Source organism: Epinephelus fuscoguttatus, linkage group LG18 (genome assembly GCF_011397635.1).
Source record: "Epinephelus fuscoguttatus linkage group LG18, E.fuscoguttatus.final_Chr_v1".
Lineage (NCBI taxonomy): Eukaryota > Metazoa > Chordata > Actinopteri > Perciformes > Serranidae > Epinephelus > Epinephelus fuscoguttatus.
This window is the reverse complement of record NC_064769.1, coordinates 15,171,969-15,192,303: the sequence shown is the minus strand read 5'-3', so window position 1 is coordinate 15,192,303 and position 20,335 is coordinate 15,171,969. Positions and strand designations below refer to the sequence as shown.

The following is a 20,335-nucleotide window of genomic DNA, read 5'->3' as shown; positions in this document are numbered from 1 at the left end:
CTGTTTCGCTGCGGTTTAACTCTCACATGAAAACAATGAAGTAAAGCTTCAGTTTTTTCTTCCCTCTGAAGACACTCACTGAATAATCCACGTTTTACATACCATAGCATCTGACTGAAACTATTTTTTATTTCTCTTATGGTGGGAATAACTGAATCTTACTTGACTGAGCATGACTGGAAACACACGTGCATTGTTGATGTAAAGCAAGAGAACAGAAAGATACTGTCATTTATTGTTTTCTGTATTCATTACATCATTATAGTGATGGATTCTAGTTGGAAAAAAGAAGAATGCAAACCAAGTCTCTGCTGCTGTGTCGACTGACACTTCCAACATCAGTATCCGATCGTCCCATCAAACGCCTACATCATAATATCTGACAACTTGGTGTGCATTTGACAGCTATTTGTCAAACAGTATAAAATGGATGTTATAACAAGGACTTATCCTATCTCATGATGAAAAAATAATCCAAAGGGTACAAAAGAGTTCCACAGATTTCAGCCTTGTGTAGGCTGTTATCCACATCTGGATGAAAGATGTCCTTTTGAAAGAGGAGACATGATGAAGATAAGTGACTGAGATCCTGTATTTCACTTCCTCTTCCTCTTCTTTAGAGCCTTCCACTCTCCCTCCTGAGTGGCCAAGCTGCCAAAGAGTTCCCTCACCTTCCTCTTTCTCTCTGCATCTCTGAAACACAGAACATGTAACAAGTGAGAGGCTTTGTCAAAGAAACATTCTGGCTGACATCCACAGGGACACTGTGTGTTCTCCGTACCTGTTCATGACCTCGTTGAGCTTTTCTCTGGCCAGGAAGCGCGTGTCCTTCCTGATCTCCCTCAGAGCCCCCTTGAACTCCTTCTTGTACTTGTGCTTCAGTCGCTCCTTCTCTTTCTCCTCTCTGGTGCTGCCACGCTTCTTTCCATAGTCCAACCTGAAAAATAGAAGAAGTAAAGGAGATATTTACACCAGTTGCACTACCAAGCATATCTGCATGCTTTCTCTCAGCTTCTTGATGAAATAATACATTTTTACAGACACATGTATTTACTGGAATATCACTTACACTTCAACAATCTTTGGTGTGAGCAGCTTCAGGGGAATTGGCTTCTTCTTGTCTAAAACCAGCCGACTGTGCGTCACGGGAGTGCTGCTGATGGTCTCAAGGATATCACGGCAAAGCTCCTACAACACAACATTTTTGTTTTTTTGCTACAGTTTTTTTAATATAAATTTTTAGGCAACACATGAATCAGCAGAAGTTTTAATGCTCATTTCTGGACAAGTAAATGTACATAGGTAAATACCTCCATACATGGAGAGATAGAGAGATAGTAATAGTGATAATATGAAAAAAAGAAAAGTTAAAAATATAATAATAATATAAATAAATATAAATAATAATAATAATAATAATAATAATAACAACATTAATGTAAAAAAAGGAAATACAAATGAATAAATTAAGATAAAATAACATAAAATACAAAGATGTTAAAAGTGGTACAAAAAACTCCAAATAAAAATTAATGAATAAAAAATAAAATTAAAAAATAACATTTACAGTAAAAAATTAACAATAAAGGATAAGAGAGAAAATTAACAATACCACACTTTTTTAAAATTGTTTTTTCTAAAAAAAACAAAAACAAAAACAATAAAGAAGAAACTAACAATAAGATACTTTGAGAGACAGAGAGAAAAAGAGAAAGACCTCCATTTATCTTCGGCACTAACCTGTAAAAGCTCCGGTAATGTTTGGGCTGAAAGGTGTTTGGAAAGCAGTGTTCTGATTGACTGGATGATGTATGTGAAGGACATAAGGTCTTTGTAGAGTAGGCAGCACCTCTTCACCAGGTCCAGGCAAGTGGACAGACACATCAACCTGCAGAGAGAATGTCGACGATCATCTCAGTTTCATAGTTTGAAATTTGTCTCATAGTTTGCCTCCATTTTCCTGACCTCAACAACACAGCAATTACATGCACAGCACTCACTACAGTGCCTCGTTGAAAACTACGTAAACACGTGTATATATTAAATATATGTGGGAATATATTTAGGGGCACTAGAGCCATGCCACAACTGTATCTAGATATCTACAAGAACTCCGGACAAATGGCTTGTGCTCCTGATAGTATAAGATGTAAACACGGCAAATGGCGTCCTCCTCGGCTGAGCTGTAACGTTAGCTCAGTGGGGCTATGTGAGCTAGCCGTGGATGCATACTTCCTTCTGTGCAGTGATACAGTTGGAGGTGTAGTTTGCTAGACGGAAAATAGTTTCGAGGTGAAACTGCTTACAGCAAGGTCTGTAAATTAGACACATTGAGATATCTGTTGAGTTATTTTAAATGTATTATTTTGGTGCTTTGAGCATTACAAGCCAAGTGCCATCTAGTTCTATTATATTCGAGAGAAGGCAGACATCTCTATCAGCTGATATCTCTAACACTTGGCAACCCAGACCAAAACAATCTAGACTGATAAATAGCACTACAGGTAAGATGAAAATTATGTAGTTTTTATTTTGGGGTGAACTGTCCCTTTAGTGATGACTTACGGAGTAGGTATTTGGACTTGCAGCAAGCCTCAGTCTGAGTCATTAGGAAATAAAATACTTAATCACAACTGCTGCTTTAAAAGGAAAACACAGAATAAATTACTTATTATGCACAAAAAATGCTTTGTGAAGTTTATTCTTCGTGACTCACAGGTTTATTTATTTTTCTTTGACAAATATAGCAAATAAATTAAATTAACGTCTCTCCAACATAAATCACTCCGACTCAAAGGTGGTTTATCGCATGTTATAAATCTTAATTTTAGCTGAGTAGAAATAGAAATGTATATTCTCACAAACTGCGCACCATCATGGTCCTTTGAAGCCTGCTTGCAAGCTTTGCTTTGTGCCCACACACCAGCTGCTGTGTGAAAACACGCTGGCGACTCATCAGAATCACACAAGTGGATGTATCAGCGCAGAGCCGTGCAGTCTGTACAGGTAAACACGGTATGATGGCTTATCTTTCATATCCGTGCGTTAATAAGGACCCTCATCACTCATTAATTCCTTTTTAGCACCACAAGACATGCTTATATTTTATAAAACATACAGCAACAGGTTAAAGAACAGATCTGCATGAGGGCATGTTTCTGTGCTTCAATTTTGTTTTTTTCTTTTTACAAAAGAACAAATGAGTTTGTCTTTTATTTCACTCATATAAACGATAATTAATCAGTTGAACTTCCTGTCTTGCCGTTTCATTTCTTTGGTGGTCATATTCTGGTCCAAAGCAAACATGAGAAGCTGTGTGAAGACAACACATTTTCTCACACTTCATCTCCCTCCCTCTCTTCCTACTGGGCCTATAATTGTCTCTGGGCAAGTGTTCGCTCCTGTTATTACATGGTGTTGTTACATGCTACGCTCTGACTGGCCAATTAAGGCAGTCTGATATCTGTTGTTTTGTAAATGTCATGTCTCTGGTGGTCAGCTGTATGTACAGAGGGGGCACACAAACAACATCTGTGGAGAATTTTGGTTTTAATTCTTAACAATTAAAGATGTATCAGCTCCCTTTAAACATTCCTCCTGTCCATACAGGCTGTGCAGACATCTCTTCCTAATGTTTCTCCAATGGAGAAGATGAAGGTCACATCTACAGACCTTGTTCAGTAAGTGCAGCTGAAGCTTACATGAAACCTTCTGAGACAAATCAAGTAGGGATCTTTCAAAGTTATGCTTTTTTTAGTATAAAATTCTCACTCTTATTTCCCTTATGTACCTTTATGGACAACTCTCACCATGTTACTTTGGTGTCTTGTGGCCAAAAGTTGTTGTTCCTTGGTTACCACTGACATAGTTTTTCCTTGTTGTGGTTGCAAGTTATACAACAGATGAGCTATGATTAGGAATTTTGTCTGCTCATTGCAACAACATCGAACAAGTCTATGAGTCCAGAGGTTTGACTAGCTTCTAGATTCCCCTCCCCTCCTACCTGTGGTGATCTCTGTCAAGGTCATTTTTGAGTTCCAGGTGTTGGGCTGCAGACAGTGGAAGACTCTTCTTGCTCCAGCTCTTGCAGGACTCGGAGTCTGACAACACCAGCAGATCACAGCACTTCCCTGACGGCCTAAACGGTGGCACCATGGTGTAATCTGCAACACAATGCCAAAGTCTGTCAGCTCTGCGTCACCTTATGAATTCTGGCACTAAAATATATGTTAGTAAACCTACCTAGAGATGTCTTGTCCTGCACGGCCAGATGCAGCGTTCCAGCCAGGAAGTTGATGAGCTCGGGCAGGAAGCGCTTTGAAAAAGAGACGTACTCCACGGCCAGACTGCACAGCACTAAACCTGATGTCACCTCCTGTAATGACCTCACTGGACACTAAGGACGTTCAGATCACAAAGATACACACAGATATGAATCCACTCATGCAGTAACATTGATTTTGTGGTTGACATTTATGTCAACATAACTGCCATGTAAACACCACGTATAAATGTGTTTCATCTGCAGCGCTGGAAAGAAAACAACAGTGCAACATCATACAGCCGTTGTGCCCTGAAAAAAAACTTCGAATGAATAACTGAAAATGTTTGAGGTGTGTGTATGAAAAGCCTTTTCTTATCTGGAGAAAATCCACACACACAAAAAAAGACTAATGAGAGGAGGAGGGCTGGTTTCAAACAGAATAAGAGATGGCAAAATCCCATTAGAGGCAAGAACAGTCAGAAAAGTACAAAGACAGCCGTAACGACACAGACAATAACAAACACGCCGAAGACTGTGTGTACCTTGGTGAGAGCCTGGCTGATGTAAAGCAGCGCTGGAGTGGTGACTGGGTGTCTGAAGTCTGAGGTCGGAAACAGCAGGGCTGTCACCTTCAGGTAGATGAGCTTGAGGCACAGAAACAAATCATTTTACATTCTCTGTGTTGTGTTCCAGGTTAAAACAGTGATTTTAAGAAGGTATATCTGTCTTTCTATATTTAAATATGTGTATTAAGATATATTGGTATGTATATATCTATATACGTGTGTACATATGTATGTATTTTTAGGCATACATGCAATAAGCTTTTGTACCAGGTAGACTGAGTGGTTCCAAAAGCCCCTTTGTTATTATTATATTTTGCTTCATTGTGTGAAATTTAAAACCTTTAAAATCCTGATCCACCCTGGTGAACATTGAACATGTTTACAGTATTCACAGCTGATAATCCATACCATGTCTAGTGCTGGGAAGGGAACATGCCCTTTGACCTCAAGCGCCTCCTCCATGCTATGACCAGCGTCTCCGAGGATGTTCTGCATGGCCTTACAGGCTGCGTCTGGAAACATCTGGCACAGAGTGTACACCTCTCTGTAATGACAGAGAAGAGAATAACTGTACAGTAATGATCTGATATGCTTCAGGGTCTGAATGTTTGAACCAGGAGGTGAAACCTGAGAGAGAAAGCCACTTTTTGAACGTACGGTATGAGCTTATCTATGGTGGTGAGTTGAGGAGGACTCCTGTTGGCCAGCTCTCCAATGTACTCCAACAGGAAGCCGAACAGTTTCTGAGATAGAGAGAACACTCTATGCTCATATGGCACTGACACAAGCTACAACTGGCTACAGACACAGAGGCACCATACTCATTAACAGAACGGCTTATTCCATGTTTTACCTGCAGTTTGAGTTTATTGCCTGCAGCCAAACTAGGATGGTTGCTTTTCTGTGTCCTGGCCACGATGATGCGCTGGTTGTCAGGGGTGTGGCCTTGGAGCAGATCTTTCAGGTCGTTGTAGCTCTCCGGAGCTACAAGAGGAGGAAACACAGTTTAAATCTGGGTCAAATTAATGTCTGATTTTAATAACATGGGTCCTGATTACAGTTTGTACATTTGTGTATGTGTGTAGCTACCAGTAAATGTGTACGGGAGCTCTGCTTTAGCTGCCTCCTGCTGGGCCTTTATCTCCTCTTTGCTCAGACTCTTGTTAGGTTTGGCACTTGTTTCTTCGTCCTCCTCTTTTCCCTCCTCGTGATCGCTTTCTTGTTCAGACTCCAGGTCTGAGTGACCATCTTCTTCTTCTTCGCTGCTGCCCTCACCCTCCTCCTCCCCCTCCTCTTCATCTCCACCTTTCCCCTCCGCCTCCGAATCCTCCTCCACATCACTCTCTCCCTCTGCTTCATCGTCGTCATTTTCTTCCTCAGACCCCTCTTCAAGGTTCCATTTTCCATCCTGGACACACAAAAGAAATTCAGGACAGAATTTACATGCTAATGCACAAAAAAAAAAAAAAATCAGAAATAAACCAGCTCTTTAATAAACGCATGCTGCATCCTGCATCCTGCATGTCACTTACCTGATAAGACAGGGTCTTCTTGTCGTCCTTGTCCAGGATGAAGCCATCATTGAGGTCATCAGCAGACATGTGGATCTGACTCTGTGAACTCTCACCGACTTCTTCTCCCATCATCCTCCTCAGACGGTCAGCCTGGAGACAGCACAGAGCAAATCTACTGTCACACAGAGCATTAAAATATTTGATGATGACAAGACATTGTTTGCATTGAGATAAAAGAGTTTAACAGCCGCCCTGCGCTGTGACATACCTCTAGTTTCTGCAGCTTCTCTCTCTCCTCTCGAGCGATCTCCTCTGGGGTTTTCAGCTTCTCTGAGGGCTGAGCCTTCATCTCGAAGCCGAGCTCTCTCACCATCATATCATACTTTTCCGGCTGAAGTGCACAGAGTAAGCAGAGGATGACAAAGAAATATCAGGCTCCGTCTTTGGTGAATGACAAGGACACAGCAGAAAAACAACATTTTGTTCAATGATTTGTGAGATGCGACCTTACCTTGGGCTTCTCCTCCTCAACACGGTCAGCTTTGGGAATCTTTTTCACCATCAGAGCCTGGATGCTCTTCCACTCCTGATCCAGCTTCTCCGTCAGCTCCTGTGCCTCCTCTTTCTGCACCTGGCGTTCCCGCTGAAAAAGTGATACAAATTTAAGAAGTTAATCACCTGGACCACAAGACACATCTCCCCTAAAATATCATTACAATCATTAGTCAGTAAAAAGCCAACATCCTTTAAGGATAAGGCTGGAAGTGTTTAATATTTGTGTTACGAAAACCAACAATGTGTTAGTACTTTCTGACCTCCCCCACCTGTCTGTGGAAATCAGCCATAAACCCATTGGTCTCTATTGAGGAAACAAATCTTTAAACAAAAAGGAGGTCACAAATACTTACTTTATGTTCGTGGAAATGTTAAATTATTTCCTTAAACAGACATATTACCATTCATACTCAGAATGCAATATTGTAGAAGAATGGGCTACAACTCAGGAACTGTACTGTGTGCAAGGTGTATAAGAGGTTGCCAGATCGTGATATATCATGGGAGTCTGCCCTTTAAGACGTATCTTATCCTTTCCATGTGTAGTGTGCTAGTTAGGTCACGTAGCCACAAATTGTAGGCTGGAACTGTTGATTGTTTCCATGACAATAGTAATAGCTTTTTTGCTGTAATGATACAGTAGGAGAGGAATTTTTGTTGGGCAATGGAGAGTTGTCTTAATGCTTCAGATACACCCAGAATGATTAATATAGGTTCTGGTTCTAGTGAAATATTAATAATTTCTGAGATGCCGTTGAAGACATCGGACCAAAAAGATGCAACCTTAGGGCACAAGACAAAGCTGTGAGAAAGGGTTGCTTCTGAGGTTTGACATGTATCACAAGCTGGTGACACATCTGGATATATGTCGTGTATTTTGGCCTTGGAGTAGAGGAGTCTGTATAGTGTTTTAAATTGAATAAGACAGTATCTGGCGTTGTTTGAGCATTTGTGTATGTGTGTGATTTGGTGGCGTTTTAAGACAGCTGAATTTAGAATCCTATTAGATGTTTTCGTATGTAATCTCAAATCTGCAAGTGCCTGAAAAAAAATTACTGTTTGAAAGACTGAACTTCTTTTGCAGCTGTGCAAAGGTGGCAAATGTACCTTCTATATGTAGATCTTTGATACTTCGTATTCCTAAGTCTCTCCATTTACAGAAGGTTTTTATCTAAAATGGATAAACTGAAGTTACTCAAACAGGAGTAAATAGTGTTATTTGTTCGGGACTGCTTTCAGCTGCGGATGTGGTGCACTAGGAGTATTTGCAGCAGCAGGACGGTGTATGTGGGATTGATTGAAGATAAATTACAATATCTGTGTTCAGTAATGGAGGAACAAGTAATCCAGTGGAATCGCTGGCGCTTCTGGACAACAATGGAGCTCTATGACACAAAGGAATAAAATGTGTGTCCACATAATTTCTCTGGCAGAAAAGCACTGGCAGGGTGCTTCATCCCAGCACTAAGCACTTTTCTGATGAAGCACTGCACGTGGGTTTTGTTTCTAAGACAACAATATTCTGACATTAACATTAGCTAGGTAGCTAACATAACACTATGTTAACAAAGGGTTGAACACACAGCTAACAACAAGCTTGCAATGCACATGGTGATAAAAGCAAACACCAAAAGGACGGGCTTCTGTCAGTTGTTACAATTTCTGACTAATGTACAGCTAAAGAAGCGACAGCGACGACACCAGCGCCTGCTTGAAAAGTTCTTAGATTTCAATTGCAAACACTGCCACACAAAAATGTCGGGGCACTCTAAAAAAAACCCCACCCTGGATGCAGTGCTTTTTCTGTTGTTCTTGAAAACAAGTGAAAAAAGATGAAGGCTATTAGCGAAAAACACTGTGTGGACACTCAGGCTAGGCACAGACAATACTTGCTAGTGAGAGAAACTCATTGTTGGTTTTGTTTTCTATGGGATTTTCTCACAACAAGAAAATGTTGGATATCACCAGACTTTTCCTTTAATGACTAATAATTGCATATGGTGACAACGCAGTTCACTTGTTGGCATATATGTCCATGTTTAACAGGGTGAGTCAGGTCAGAGTTTGCTGGCTCACCTTCTCCTGCTTGGACTTCTGGATGAGCTCTTCAATCAGCTCCTGTCTGGACTTGGCTCTCTGGCCTCCTTCCTCCTCCTGCTCCCCTGATGTCTTCTTTCTGAGGAGACCGCCTCCTCCGAAGTGGGCGGCCGTCAGCTCAGCTATATGAAAGAGAGGAATAGTGTCGTTATAATGTACTAGCTTGGTCAACTATAAGACTTATCAAATCTAGTTGTGGGCTGGGGATGATAAAACCCCCACCTAAAAAGCCATGGGTTTTGCATTTCAATAATATAAAGTTGGTAAATTCATGATTTACCAGTGTTTAGTTTTTCCAGACCTTGGTAAGCTTGACCGAAGGATTACACATGAACAAACTGATGCTGAATATTTATAAGATTTATCAGGCATACGAAGCTCTGTTCATCTGATGTTCGGGCACCAACACTACTCACCTGACAAAAGACCTTTCTCCTCTGTTTCATCATCGCTATTCACATTGTCGTTGAATTTCTCGATCTCAGCCAGCGACTGGCCGTAGTGAGTCAGCTCCTCCTCCTCGTTCAGGTTGTACACATCCTTCTTATCATGGATACGCTGAAAGATAAAGTATACACTGTGAGAGTTGCTGATTGACGTTTTCAGTAACAAATAAGTCACATAACATTTCAGAGGGCCAAAGTAGGAACAAACTGGTCCTCAGATAGTGAAATTACTAAATGATTTCATATCTGTACACTCGGTTTATTTAGTGTAAATGCATGTCAGGACTTGGTGTCTGATGTGTCCTGACACAAGTCATTTTATCACTGACCTGTCTCTCCATGGCAAACCTCTTCAGGATTTTGTCCTCTGGTGCCATCTTGGTGTCGTACTCCCCAATGCGTCTGTCAATAAATTTGCTGGACTTGCCCTTCTGTTTGTATTCCTTCAGGAGGGTTTCTTTTCTCTACATGTCAAAAAAAATCAAGAATTGCACATGATTTCTGTCCACTTCTTCTCAGACAACAGAAACAAACACAAGCGCTCACACCTCCCAGGCAACTACAAAAACATTGATTGTTGTCGTTAAGTGCAAGAGTTATGTCAGCATTATAAATCCCGTGTTTATATATATATATACATACAAAATCATAAATTCTAGATTTATACTCTACTCTTATCCCACTTTAACCTTCTGATCATGGTACTCTCTGTCCTTACACAGCTCTCAGTTTCTCCTGCAGAATATCCCTGTCCCAGCATGATACTGTGAGCACCAGGCTTCACAGCACAGATAGTGAGAAATGGATAATGAGCTGTGACCCATGGCTGCCAGATACAGTGCGACACTAGAAGAGTTATCTTTTATTTTTTACTTAATCAGATAGCAGAATGTTTTATGTTTTTATTTTCAGAGCCTGCTTCCTTTCTTTATTGTGCCATGTGGCCAATTTACACTGACATTTCCCACTCCTGTGACATCTATTTGCAGCCGCAGTTCTCTGGGTGTTTGGTCAGTTTGGTCAAAGAACCAGGTGCCATTTTCACAAAGAATCCTAATGCTATATGTGTCTCCTGACAGGCTGAGATAGGGGGAACTCAGAAAAATAAGGGACACGTCAGTCTTAAGTTTAGGATGACATTTGTGGTCTAACAGTAATTCATAGAGAATTTTAGAGCCAAAATCAGTCAGCTGCTGCCTGGTATGCCCCTCATCACTTCAGCCTTCTGTAAAATTACAGTGATTATGAAGTTTAAAAAAAATAAAAAATAAAAAAAAATAAAAAAAGTACAATTTGATGGCAGCTGAGTTAATAAGGATCCAATTGGCTCATCAAGAAAATAAAGCAATCCTTACAGATGGTTGGCACAGCATTTTTGTATGTAGGAAATCTATATTAACTTAGAATATCTCAGCTGTCAAATGTATTCATCAAATCCAAAATGTGCTCTTCAGACTCTATGTTGTCTGACAGTTCATAAAGTGTACATTAAATAATTACTATTTGCAACACATAAATTACTAAGCTGATAATAAGCTAATAATCAATATGCTTTCTTGGCACAAACTGGATAATTCCCTAAAATTGGTGATATATGTAGAATAATCAGCCTACAGTAGCAAAATGTGAAGATTTTTGGGGTCAACTGGAAAATTTCAGCATGCAGATTAGGTTCCATGCCACAAACAAATCTATCAAACAATTCAATATTTTAATTTTTCTTCATCTACGAAACATTTCAGTTGATAAAAAAATGACAACGTTTCTTAATGAAATCTATCTGTATCTTATTTCACATGCTCCTGTGTATTGTTAAATGTTTTATACTCACCTGTTTGGTGATTAAATTCATTCAGCAACAACACTAAATTGTCAACACCAGTAATTTTGATTAAGCATCTAAAATTGTGAATTTATTGTCTTCAGATTGTACCAAACAGCATCCAGTGTTACTGTTTTCAATCAATAAACCTTTAATGTGTCACATGAAATCACACAAGGTACAACTTTAGTGCAACTTACAGGAGAACATAAGGTAGCCTAAAAGTGCAAGTAAAGATGTTTGTGCATTAAATGATTTTAAAAATGAAGGACAGCAGAAATGCTTTGGCTGTGTAAACGCTTGCAGAGAGAGAAGTTGATGAAGGTGCAGGATCAACAACATGAGATTCCCTCTTACCTTATTAATGGCTTTGGATCGAGACACACCAGGCAGACCCACGTCATGCTTGGATTTCCTCCCCAGAATATCAAACTTCTTCCTGTTGATTTTCACCTCGAAAGGGTTGTTTTTGATCTCAGTGGAGGTCTTGGTTTTGCGGACCTTGTCTGCGAGGCTCCTCTTCTTAGGTGCCTTCCCCATCTGTAACACAGCAGTGGAGTGATCGAGCTAACATCACTGACAGACCTAATCAACCTATCTACATCTGAGAGACTGAGGGAGTCTTGTTTGTACTGTTGTTACAATACATGAATTAAATGGGCACCGACTAACATGACATTTTTGCTGCTGTGGTGCAAATTAACTTCCCTCGTGCATCAGTAAATTTGAGTGTCTTTTAATTTTACTCGGGCTAACATTAGCTAGCAGTTAGCTTTGAGCGCATTTTAGGTCAACACTGACATAAATGTGTATGTTTAAAGTACTCATGAATCCAAAGGTATCAAATGTAGCGAAAATGACCATTATCTGTCAAATTACAAAAACTGGAGCTACTTTAAAGCTACTTAGCTTCAATACGAGTCGTCAACAGTTTGTAAACAAACTGATATTGTCACGCAGACGCAGTTTACCTTTCAGTCGCCTTGAGGAGTCGATTTATTAAATCCAGGCGGAATGAAACATGGGACACTGAGGCTCTGTTAACTCTGAATTTAATAAATAACACTTTAATATTTCACTATCCACGTTGTTTCACTGGTTTTCCATTTCCAGCGTGCAAAAGTCTGAGGTCAAAGTTCAAAACAAAGAAGAGAGCTACTTCCGGTTTAAAATTCCCCACAGCGCCTCTAGCGTTGAAAAGAAATGCGTTCTCCAAAATAAAGGTACAGACTCCACAGAAAATTGGGTACGTGTTTTGTGTCCGTTGTTGTGTTTTGATATGTTTTTGTGATGTTATATGTCCCTGTGCTTTTATTTGAAACTTTTCTGCCCATCTTGACCCCCTGACAGAAGAAATATTGCATCTCAAAAACACACAGACAAACTGAAGTATATCTATTAATTCTGCTTACAATGCTACTCACCTCGTGGTAGCTTGGTCACAGCTGCTTTTTCACGTTTTTGTAAAGCAAAATATAGACTTTAACAAAACGAAGAAAAACGGCCTAGATGGCATCTCTACATATTACAGCAACTACAACAATATATATATATATATATAATAATTCTCTATCACTCCACTCTAGGAAGAAAGAACAGCATATCACGAATATGCATATTCAGAACAAATAATAATAAATATAATAATATACAGTACTATGTACAGTATGTAAAGTGCTGATTGTTCTTTCATAGGGGACAGTAATAATAAAATAATATATATATGTTAATGATATATTTTAATGTTAAAGCAGTAATCAGTTCTGATATATGTCCAAGAGGCTAAAAATATTCCACTCTAGGAAGAAAAGACAACATATATCTATATTTTAACTAGAAACACATTAATGGCGACATCATATAGTAAGGAAAAAAATATTTATTTACAGTAGGCTATGTACAAGAAGAATATGGTAAATTAAAGATCAAACATTTATAGTGTAAAACCAATCAAATTGTGTTTGCAAGAGAAATAAATAGACATTTAAACAGAAATATAAAATATGCCATCAGTCCTGTGGGAGATTTGATAAAGAATGAGAAATCTAGATTTTAACACAAAACAAATAACTCCAAAAACTTCCTTTTTCTTTTTTTTGTGAGCAGGAGAAACAGTCAAACCATATTGTAAGCTAAACCTGCATACATACAGAAAAATGCATTACCGTATTTTGAAGGTGAAATGATGGTGCAACACCACGGTTGCATCATTAGGCAAAGCCAGTACATGTAAAAAATATTTATATGTAAAATATGAGCGCTGTACATCTTTTAAATGATAACGATTCTTCAATTTAGCTACAGATTTAGATTCAGCCAATCTCATTTTGCTTATATGAAACCAAGTATAAGATAACTATGTAAAAATACAAAGTGGGGTGCAGCTTGAGTAGCTACAATCTCACCTGTGACAAGAGAGATTCATAGAACTGTCACATTTTACCTCAGGTCTATATGTGAAATATCACAACACAAATACAAATGAGCAGTTCTTTGCTGGGGCCCACCAGCCTGAATAATGGCAACAGGTTTGCCTATCTTTATTCCACTCAAATCATGCATTCAGGCAACGAAGCAGTTGCTGCATCGAACGGGCTGGCCAATCCATCTCAAACCTCTCTTTCGCACTCCAAAGCAAGCTTTGAAGCAGTGGTTCAATGGAATTGCTTTGTATCAAAGCTTCAGTGTCACACTGCCATCACTACTTTGATCTGCTTCATTAACGAACTAGTCAGGTGATGCATTCAGGCTTCGAATGGGCTGGCCAATCCATCTCAAACTGCACATGGCCACTGAGCATTGGCATAGGCAGAAAGTGAAGTAGACAATGTTTTAATTTCCCCAATTTTACGCTGTTCCTGAGTATAAATCGGGGCAGATGTTATGTTGCCCTGATGGGGTATGGACTAGTATTACTTTAATTTCGAATTTCTGTAATTTTCAGCAATGCTTTGTGCTTTATTTCTGCAGGAAATGCATTTTCTAGTTATGGCATAGTTTTAAAAACTTTCTATTCCGCTTCTGATTTGGCTGGGAGATTCTCCTATTTTGGGTGCGCAAGACGTGGTGAATTCTGATCCTGTTGAACAGTTTAACCATGTAAACAAGCGAATGTCTGCATGCTTCCTTACCACACACTACCTCACTACACTCACTGACAACCTCCATGCTACTGTTAAATAGCTTCTGTCCCAAACATAGTGTGTGGATCACTGAGTTGACATTTTTCCGAAAGTTAGACTCAAGGGCAGTGATCAAATCAACCAGTGCTGTGCTGGGCACTTTCAGGCCTTTCTCACCTAAGACGAGGTCAGTATATTGCTTGTCCTTGAGAAATGTGTATCTGCTATCAGTAGGCACGTATGTAGTGAGAAGTGAGCAGTCGTTACAGGGACCTTCAGGACCAGAGAATTTACCCACAACCTTATTCACAATGTAGCCTGCAATATACACAAGCACATCTCCATCAAGCTCAAATGCAGAGGAGGACGAAACTGGAGTCATCTTGCTCAGCATGTCCAGAACACCTTCAGGTGGGTCGAAGTCAGCTTTCAGGACAGTATCAACACTCTAGAGACAAGAAAACAAACAAACAAACAAACAAACTAAATGAGCCTGAATTTCTAGTTTGTGAAAATCCTGATTATTGGTGACCATCAACCTGTCGTGAGTTCTGGACCTTATGTTCTTGTAGACTGGTTCTGGTTGAGCTTTGTCTCTGTTTTCTGAGATCCGATCCGATCTCACTCCCTGACTTGTCTTTCTCACCCATCAAGAGAGTTTCTCTCACCCTGACCTCAGTGCAGTCCATCAGTCCTTCTTAATGGATAATAAAACAATTAAATGTTAGTAGTTCAAATTTCACAAGAATATGTAAAATGTTATGAAAATCATAGTCAAGTTTTACTTACCAAGATCTCCAGAGTCACTGGCTGATTGGTTGGAAGGACTCTGATTGGATTCCACTGGATGGATCCCAATCTCTGTTGCCCCAGAATCAGGAGCTCCTTGAGAGTAGCTGTGCTCCTCTGCAACCCTCTCTGCGTCACTGATGCCCGGGGGACAGTTCTGGGAGGCATACGTACTGATCTGCAGCAAGAACGTGTTGAGATCTTCTTCACAATTGGTTTTTTCACAGTTGTTGAACATCAATCCTGTGGCCACAGCCTGATGTTCACATTCAAACTGGACAGAGTCAGGGTTGTCACGATTACCACTGCGGGCTGAAAACAAACACACATCACACCAAAACTGGATCAACTGAAAGTTAGTAGTACTTTAGGATCATTTTTAAAATGTATTTTTGATATTGTGCATTGAGCAAGAAAGATAATCTTTTAAAGTGTTCCAGGCAATGCTATACCAAATACATAATTTAAATTTTATGCACCTCTAATGCTTGAGTAGGCATTTTCCAGGCAGTCTTGATTTAATCTGTTTGTCAACAGGAAGGACACCTGATGCCGCTCACGAAGATCACACCACAGCATTTTGAGGCACAGGATGTTATGCTGCCACCCCTCAACACATGGGACCTGCTTGGTTGTAGAAGCATCTAGAAGCCTCAGACGTGGAAGCCACTCCATGCAGCTGTCCAGGAATGGAAAATGGGCAGACACTTCAGACAGTCCAGACTTCAGCTTGTGAGAGTCTTTCAACTGCTTGGAGTTGAAGCAGTCAAACAGGCCGTTAAAGCTTTCACAGAACTTGGCGGCCGCCATGTAGTTTTGTTGAAGTTTGCCAGTAAGAAGCTTGACTTCTGACAGTGTCTTGATTCCAACTGCAACTGAGTGACTCAGGACCTGTGTAGCAAACCTGACACGCATGGAGGCAAATGGAGGGAGATACACATGTTTTTTTGTTAGACGGCAACAAAGACGAATTTCTTGTTTGCTGTCATAAGCATACAGATCTTCCAAGATGGCCCAGGTGATCTCATTCCCATCCAATTGAAAGCCGTGGTTCCTCCAACTGTTCCTGATGTTCTTTATGAGGTGCGGTGGATCCCACATGCAGAAAATTCTGATGCCATCAACATCGAAATACGGCTGGTCCTTAGTCACCCCAAGGCGCGTGAGCATGGCACGATTTCCAGCACACTGGTCACAGATGAAAACAAGACACTCCATTCCTGCACTTCTCAGCTCACGGATTCCTTCAAACAGTAGTGACTGCAGACGATCATGAGGAATGGGCCCACTACTGAAGCAGTATCCGAAGAGCTGTTTCCACTCTTTGAAAAGGCCCCTCACCATGAAGGCTGAGGCATAGTTGGCCACATATGGACTCCGCTGTCCTTTCCCCAAGTCCTCAAATCCCTCGACCTTGTCAGCAGACTCATTGTAGTGGACGGCTTCCTTGATGGACATCGCATCTGTGATGATTGCACACACCTTGTCCATTGGCTTGGTGGTCTCCATGGCCTTCTGCATTGTTGTCAGGACACTGCGGTTGAAGCCTGGCTTGAAATCAACCGATTTCATTACCTTCTTCAGAGTGCGAACAGATGGCATTGAAAACACCTTGCACAGAAGCCGATAACATTTTGGGCTTGTGTGGAGGAGAGAAAGGAAAAAAGCTTTGTCTTTGGTGGACCAACGGAAACCTGGAGCCTTACGCTCGCACATGCGGATCTGTGTGTAAACAAAGGCAAAAGATTTGGCTGGCAACACACGCTGCAGCTCCTTCATGAGCAACCCCTTTGCCACAGCCTTGCTACTCTTTTTTTGTTTGAGATCTTTCACCTGCGATTTCAGCCTGCACACCTGCGAGTTCAATCTCCGGATTTGTGCCTTCATTGAATCTATACAGTCATGATGTTTTGGTGTTGTATTGGTGTGCGGTGCTTGTGAAGAAGGGCCCGGAATGTCCTCTGCTGATGGCGGGGGAGGCAGAGTAGGCCCTGTTGCAGCAACATCTGGTGATGACGGGCGGGCAATAAGTTTACCTGTAAAAGACAACCATTTGTGAATACTTTGAAATGAAGTCAGTATATCAAAGTGTTGATACCATTAAGGTATTCTGTATGATCACGTGAGCAAGATCAGTGAAAGCAGCCTGCCTTCAATATCTTGATCATTCATGTGTGCTCATGGTATGTATTTGAATAGTATATTACCTGCCAGCCTTCTTTTGATCATGTCATAACAAATAGAAATATTTTTGACACAGCAGCCTTTTACTTGAATCCTTTAAAGATGTCTGTCTCAGGTACTGGCATTTACATAATGTTAGACCAAAAAATTAAATAAAGAAGTTTGAGAAATTTCAAGAAAAAGAGAATCTTACGTTTCTTTAGTGGCAACTCCTGGCGCTTCTTTGGAGGCTTTCGCTTTTTCTCCACCGCTAGTGTAGGTGGTGTGTTTGGGACATTCACTCTTGTGGGAACAGCACTCCAAATCAGTCCAGCGTGGCTAAAGATAATAAAACAAGCGTTATCTTATTTCATCTATCTATTATAAATAAAATGATGAATGGAAGGCATTTGATTATGTTACCACATGAATAGTACATACACATCTGATGGCCTTTTGAACTGGCTGGAATGAAAATGGCCACTGCAGACTCTGTAGCTCTGGTGGAGCTGCTGGGTGCTTATCCCCTCCAGAGAGGCATTTCTCAAGTTATGCACCCACCTTGCACACCTGGAACACAATGTGAATAATTCAAATGCTTCTGTATTAACCCTACAATGCCAACATAATTTACTCCTAGGGACCATTCTTATCTTTTTTTTGTTATTAGATTTGTAGACCATTATAACAGAAATAAAACATCAAAAAAAAAAAAAAAGTAAATATTTATTTGTATAGATGCCAAGGATGGTGTCTGTGTGTTAGTGTTTGTTTGTGTGTGTGTGTTCATTTAAAGTCCAAAAATGGACTCATAAGTCAAGTCAAGTCAATCTTTATTTATACAGCACACAACAGTTGACCAAAGTGCTACACAGGTTAAAACACAATATAACTAGCAATATGAATAAGTAAAAACACAATATGACACAATAATATGCACTGAGGGTTAAGTCACTCAAGTTTATTAGCATCCCATCTTTTTAGTTTATTGCTAAAGACTGTTAATGTAGAGCCAACAGCAAACTCTTTTTCATCCGGTGCTTTCTCTTCTAACATTTTATATTAAACAAAATCATTATAACAAATAAAAGCTCATCCATGTGAATAAAAATAATGTGATTACTATAACTCCCGTTTCAGTGCATTGACACGTGCAGTTTTGCAAGTGTTATCTGGCATATTAAATTGATACGCACACCTCAGGAGTTCTTACCTGTCGGGATCCTTCGGGAAACGGTGGAAGGCCAGGTGCGGGGTGTTCCACTGATAGTTCTTGCAATTGATTGCACTACACTTTTTTCTTTGACTTTTTTCATCCTTTCTCCTTGACATCTTGAATGTTGTCTGGGCGCAACAGTCCAAGCTCGACAGTCCAAAATGGCGGCAGTGCTAACGCAGCGCCCCTAGTTTTTCTCCTCCTCCTTCTTCTGCTTCTTCTTCTTCTTTGTGTTTTCTGGTGGATTGCAATACCAACTTTAAAGGTGCATACCGCCACCTACTGGACCGGAGTATGTAGGACAGGCTCTAGTTTTACATTACATTATCATGGATAAATAATAAAGAAACAAAACAAAATTAAAAAGAAAAAAAAAAAGAAACGCCAACCGCTATATTCTATAAAACAAACCAGTGTTATATAGGTCAACCATGTCACCATGGCAACAACATTACCCACATTTACACAGTATGTGAGCTGCCCTACCAGAGAGGAGAGGACACTGGACTTGCTGTATGCAAACGCCAAGGATGCATACAGCTGCTCTCCCCCCCCCCTCCCCTGGGTAGGTCAGACCACAACCTGGTGCACCTCAACCCCTGCTATGTACCACTAGTCAAGAGCCAGCCAGCGACCATGAAGACAGTGAGGAGATGGTCGGAGGAGGCTTATGAGACACTGCAGGGCTGTTTTGGTGTGACAGACTGGCAGGCACTCTGTGAGCCACATGGGGAGGACATCGACGGGCTCACAGAATGCATCACGGATTACATCAGCTTCTGTGTGGACTCCACTGTCCCAGCCAGGACTGTCCATTGTTACCCAAATAACAAACCGTGGGTAACAAAGGACATCAAAGCCATCCTAAATGCAAAGAAGAGGGCCTTCAGAGCTGGTAACAGGGAGGAGGTGAGAACAATACAGGGGGACTCTTCTGCTGTCTGTCTTGGTCAACCATGTCCCACTCCGCCCTCCTCCCCCACTCCTCCCTCTCACACCTCAACACCCTCCTGCTTGACCCCCCCTCCTCCTCCTCCTCATACCTCCTCCCCCCGTGGTCACACTGACTGCTCTCTCCATCATGAGGACTACACCCCCCCCCCCCACGTGTCGTCACCTCCACAGTGTGCTTCACTGCTGACCATGTGAGAAGACAGCTGATGAGACTCCACTCAAATAAGGCTGCAGGCCCTGATGGTGTCAGCCCCAGGGTGCTCAAAGCCTGTGCCCCCCAGCTATGTGGAGTACTTCAGCATGTCTTCAACATGAGCCTGAGTCTCCAGAGGGTCCCCTTGCTGTGGAAGATATCCTGCCTTGTTCCTGTGCCCAAGACGTCGCGTCCCAGTGGCTCCAAGGACTACAGACCCGCGGCATTGACCTCCCACATCATGAAGACCCTGGAGAGACTCGTCTTGGAGCAGCTCAGGCCCATGGTCAAGCCACTTTTGGACCCCCTCCAGTTCACCTATCAGCCCCGACTTGGAGTTGAGGACGGCATCATCTACCTGCTCAACCGTGTCTACGCCCATTTGGATAAGCCGGCAAGCACTGTGAGGGTCATGTTTTTTGACTTCTCTAGTGCGTTCAACACCATACGTCCAGCTCTACTGGGTGACAAGCTGACAGCAATGCAGGTGGATGCCCCCCTGGTGTCCTGGATTGTAGACTACTTGACTGGCAGACCACAGTATGTGCGCTTGCAATGCTGTGTGTCAGACAGAGTGGTCAGCAATACTGGGGCCCCGCAGGGGACTGTCCTCTCTCCCTTCCTCTTCACCCTC

At 41.2% G+C, this 20,335-nt stretch overlaps 2 protein-coding genes across 2 annotated transcripts; both read right to left on the bottom strand.

Annotated features, from left to right (window-relative positions):
* Positions 1–217: 217 nt before the first annotated feature.
* nop14 (NOP14 nucleolar protein homolog (yeast)) lies at positions 218–12,406 on the bottom strand. Its single transcript, XM_049604537.1, has 19 exons — positions 12,236–12,406; positions 11,622–11,804; positions 9,772–9,906; positions 9,413–9,554; positions 8,976–9,118; positions 6,856–6,987; positions 6,613–6,735; positions 6,363–6,494; positions 5,920–6,238; positions 5,684–5,814; positions 5,488–5,573; positions 5,239–5,374; positions 4,807–4,908; positions 4,243–4,396; positions 4,004–4,163; positions 1,741–1,888; positions 1,070–1,188; positions 782–937; positions 218–693 (listed from the first exon to the last, which is right to left on the bottom strand). The coding sequence occupies exons 2-19, from the start codon at positions 11,802–11,804 to the stop codon at positions 597–599; spliced, it is 2,598 nt and encodes an 865-aa protein (XP_049460494.1). The 5' UTR covers positions 12,236–12,406; the 3' UTR covers positions 218–596.
* A 756-nt stretch (positions 12,407–13,162) lies between these two features.
* LOC125906115 (uncharacterized) lies at positions 13,163–18,720 on the bottom strand. Its single transcript, XM_049604536.1, has 7 exons — positions 18,552–18,720; positions 17,780–17,908; positions 17,553–17,677; positions 15,655–17,211; positions 15,176–15,487; positions 14,944–15,083; positions 13,163–14,834 (listed from the first exon to the last, which is right to left on the bottom strand). The coding sequence occupies exons 1-7, from the start codon at positions 18,668–18,670 to the stop codon at positions 14,247–14,249; spliced, it is 2,970 nt and encodes a 989-aa protein (XP_049460493.1). The 5' UTR covers positions 18,671–18,720; the 3' UTR covers positions 13,163–14,246.
* Positions 18,721–20,335: the final 1,615 nt, after the last annotated feature.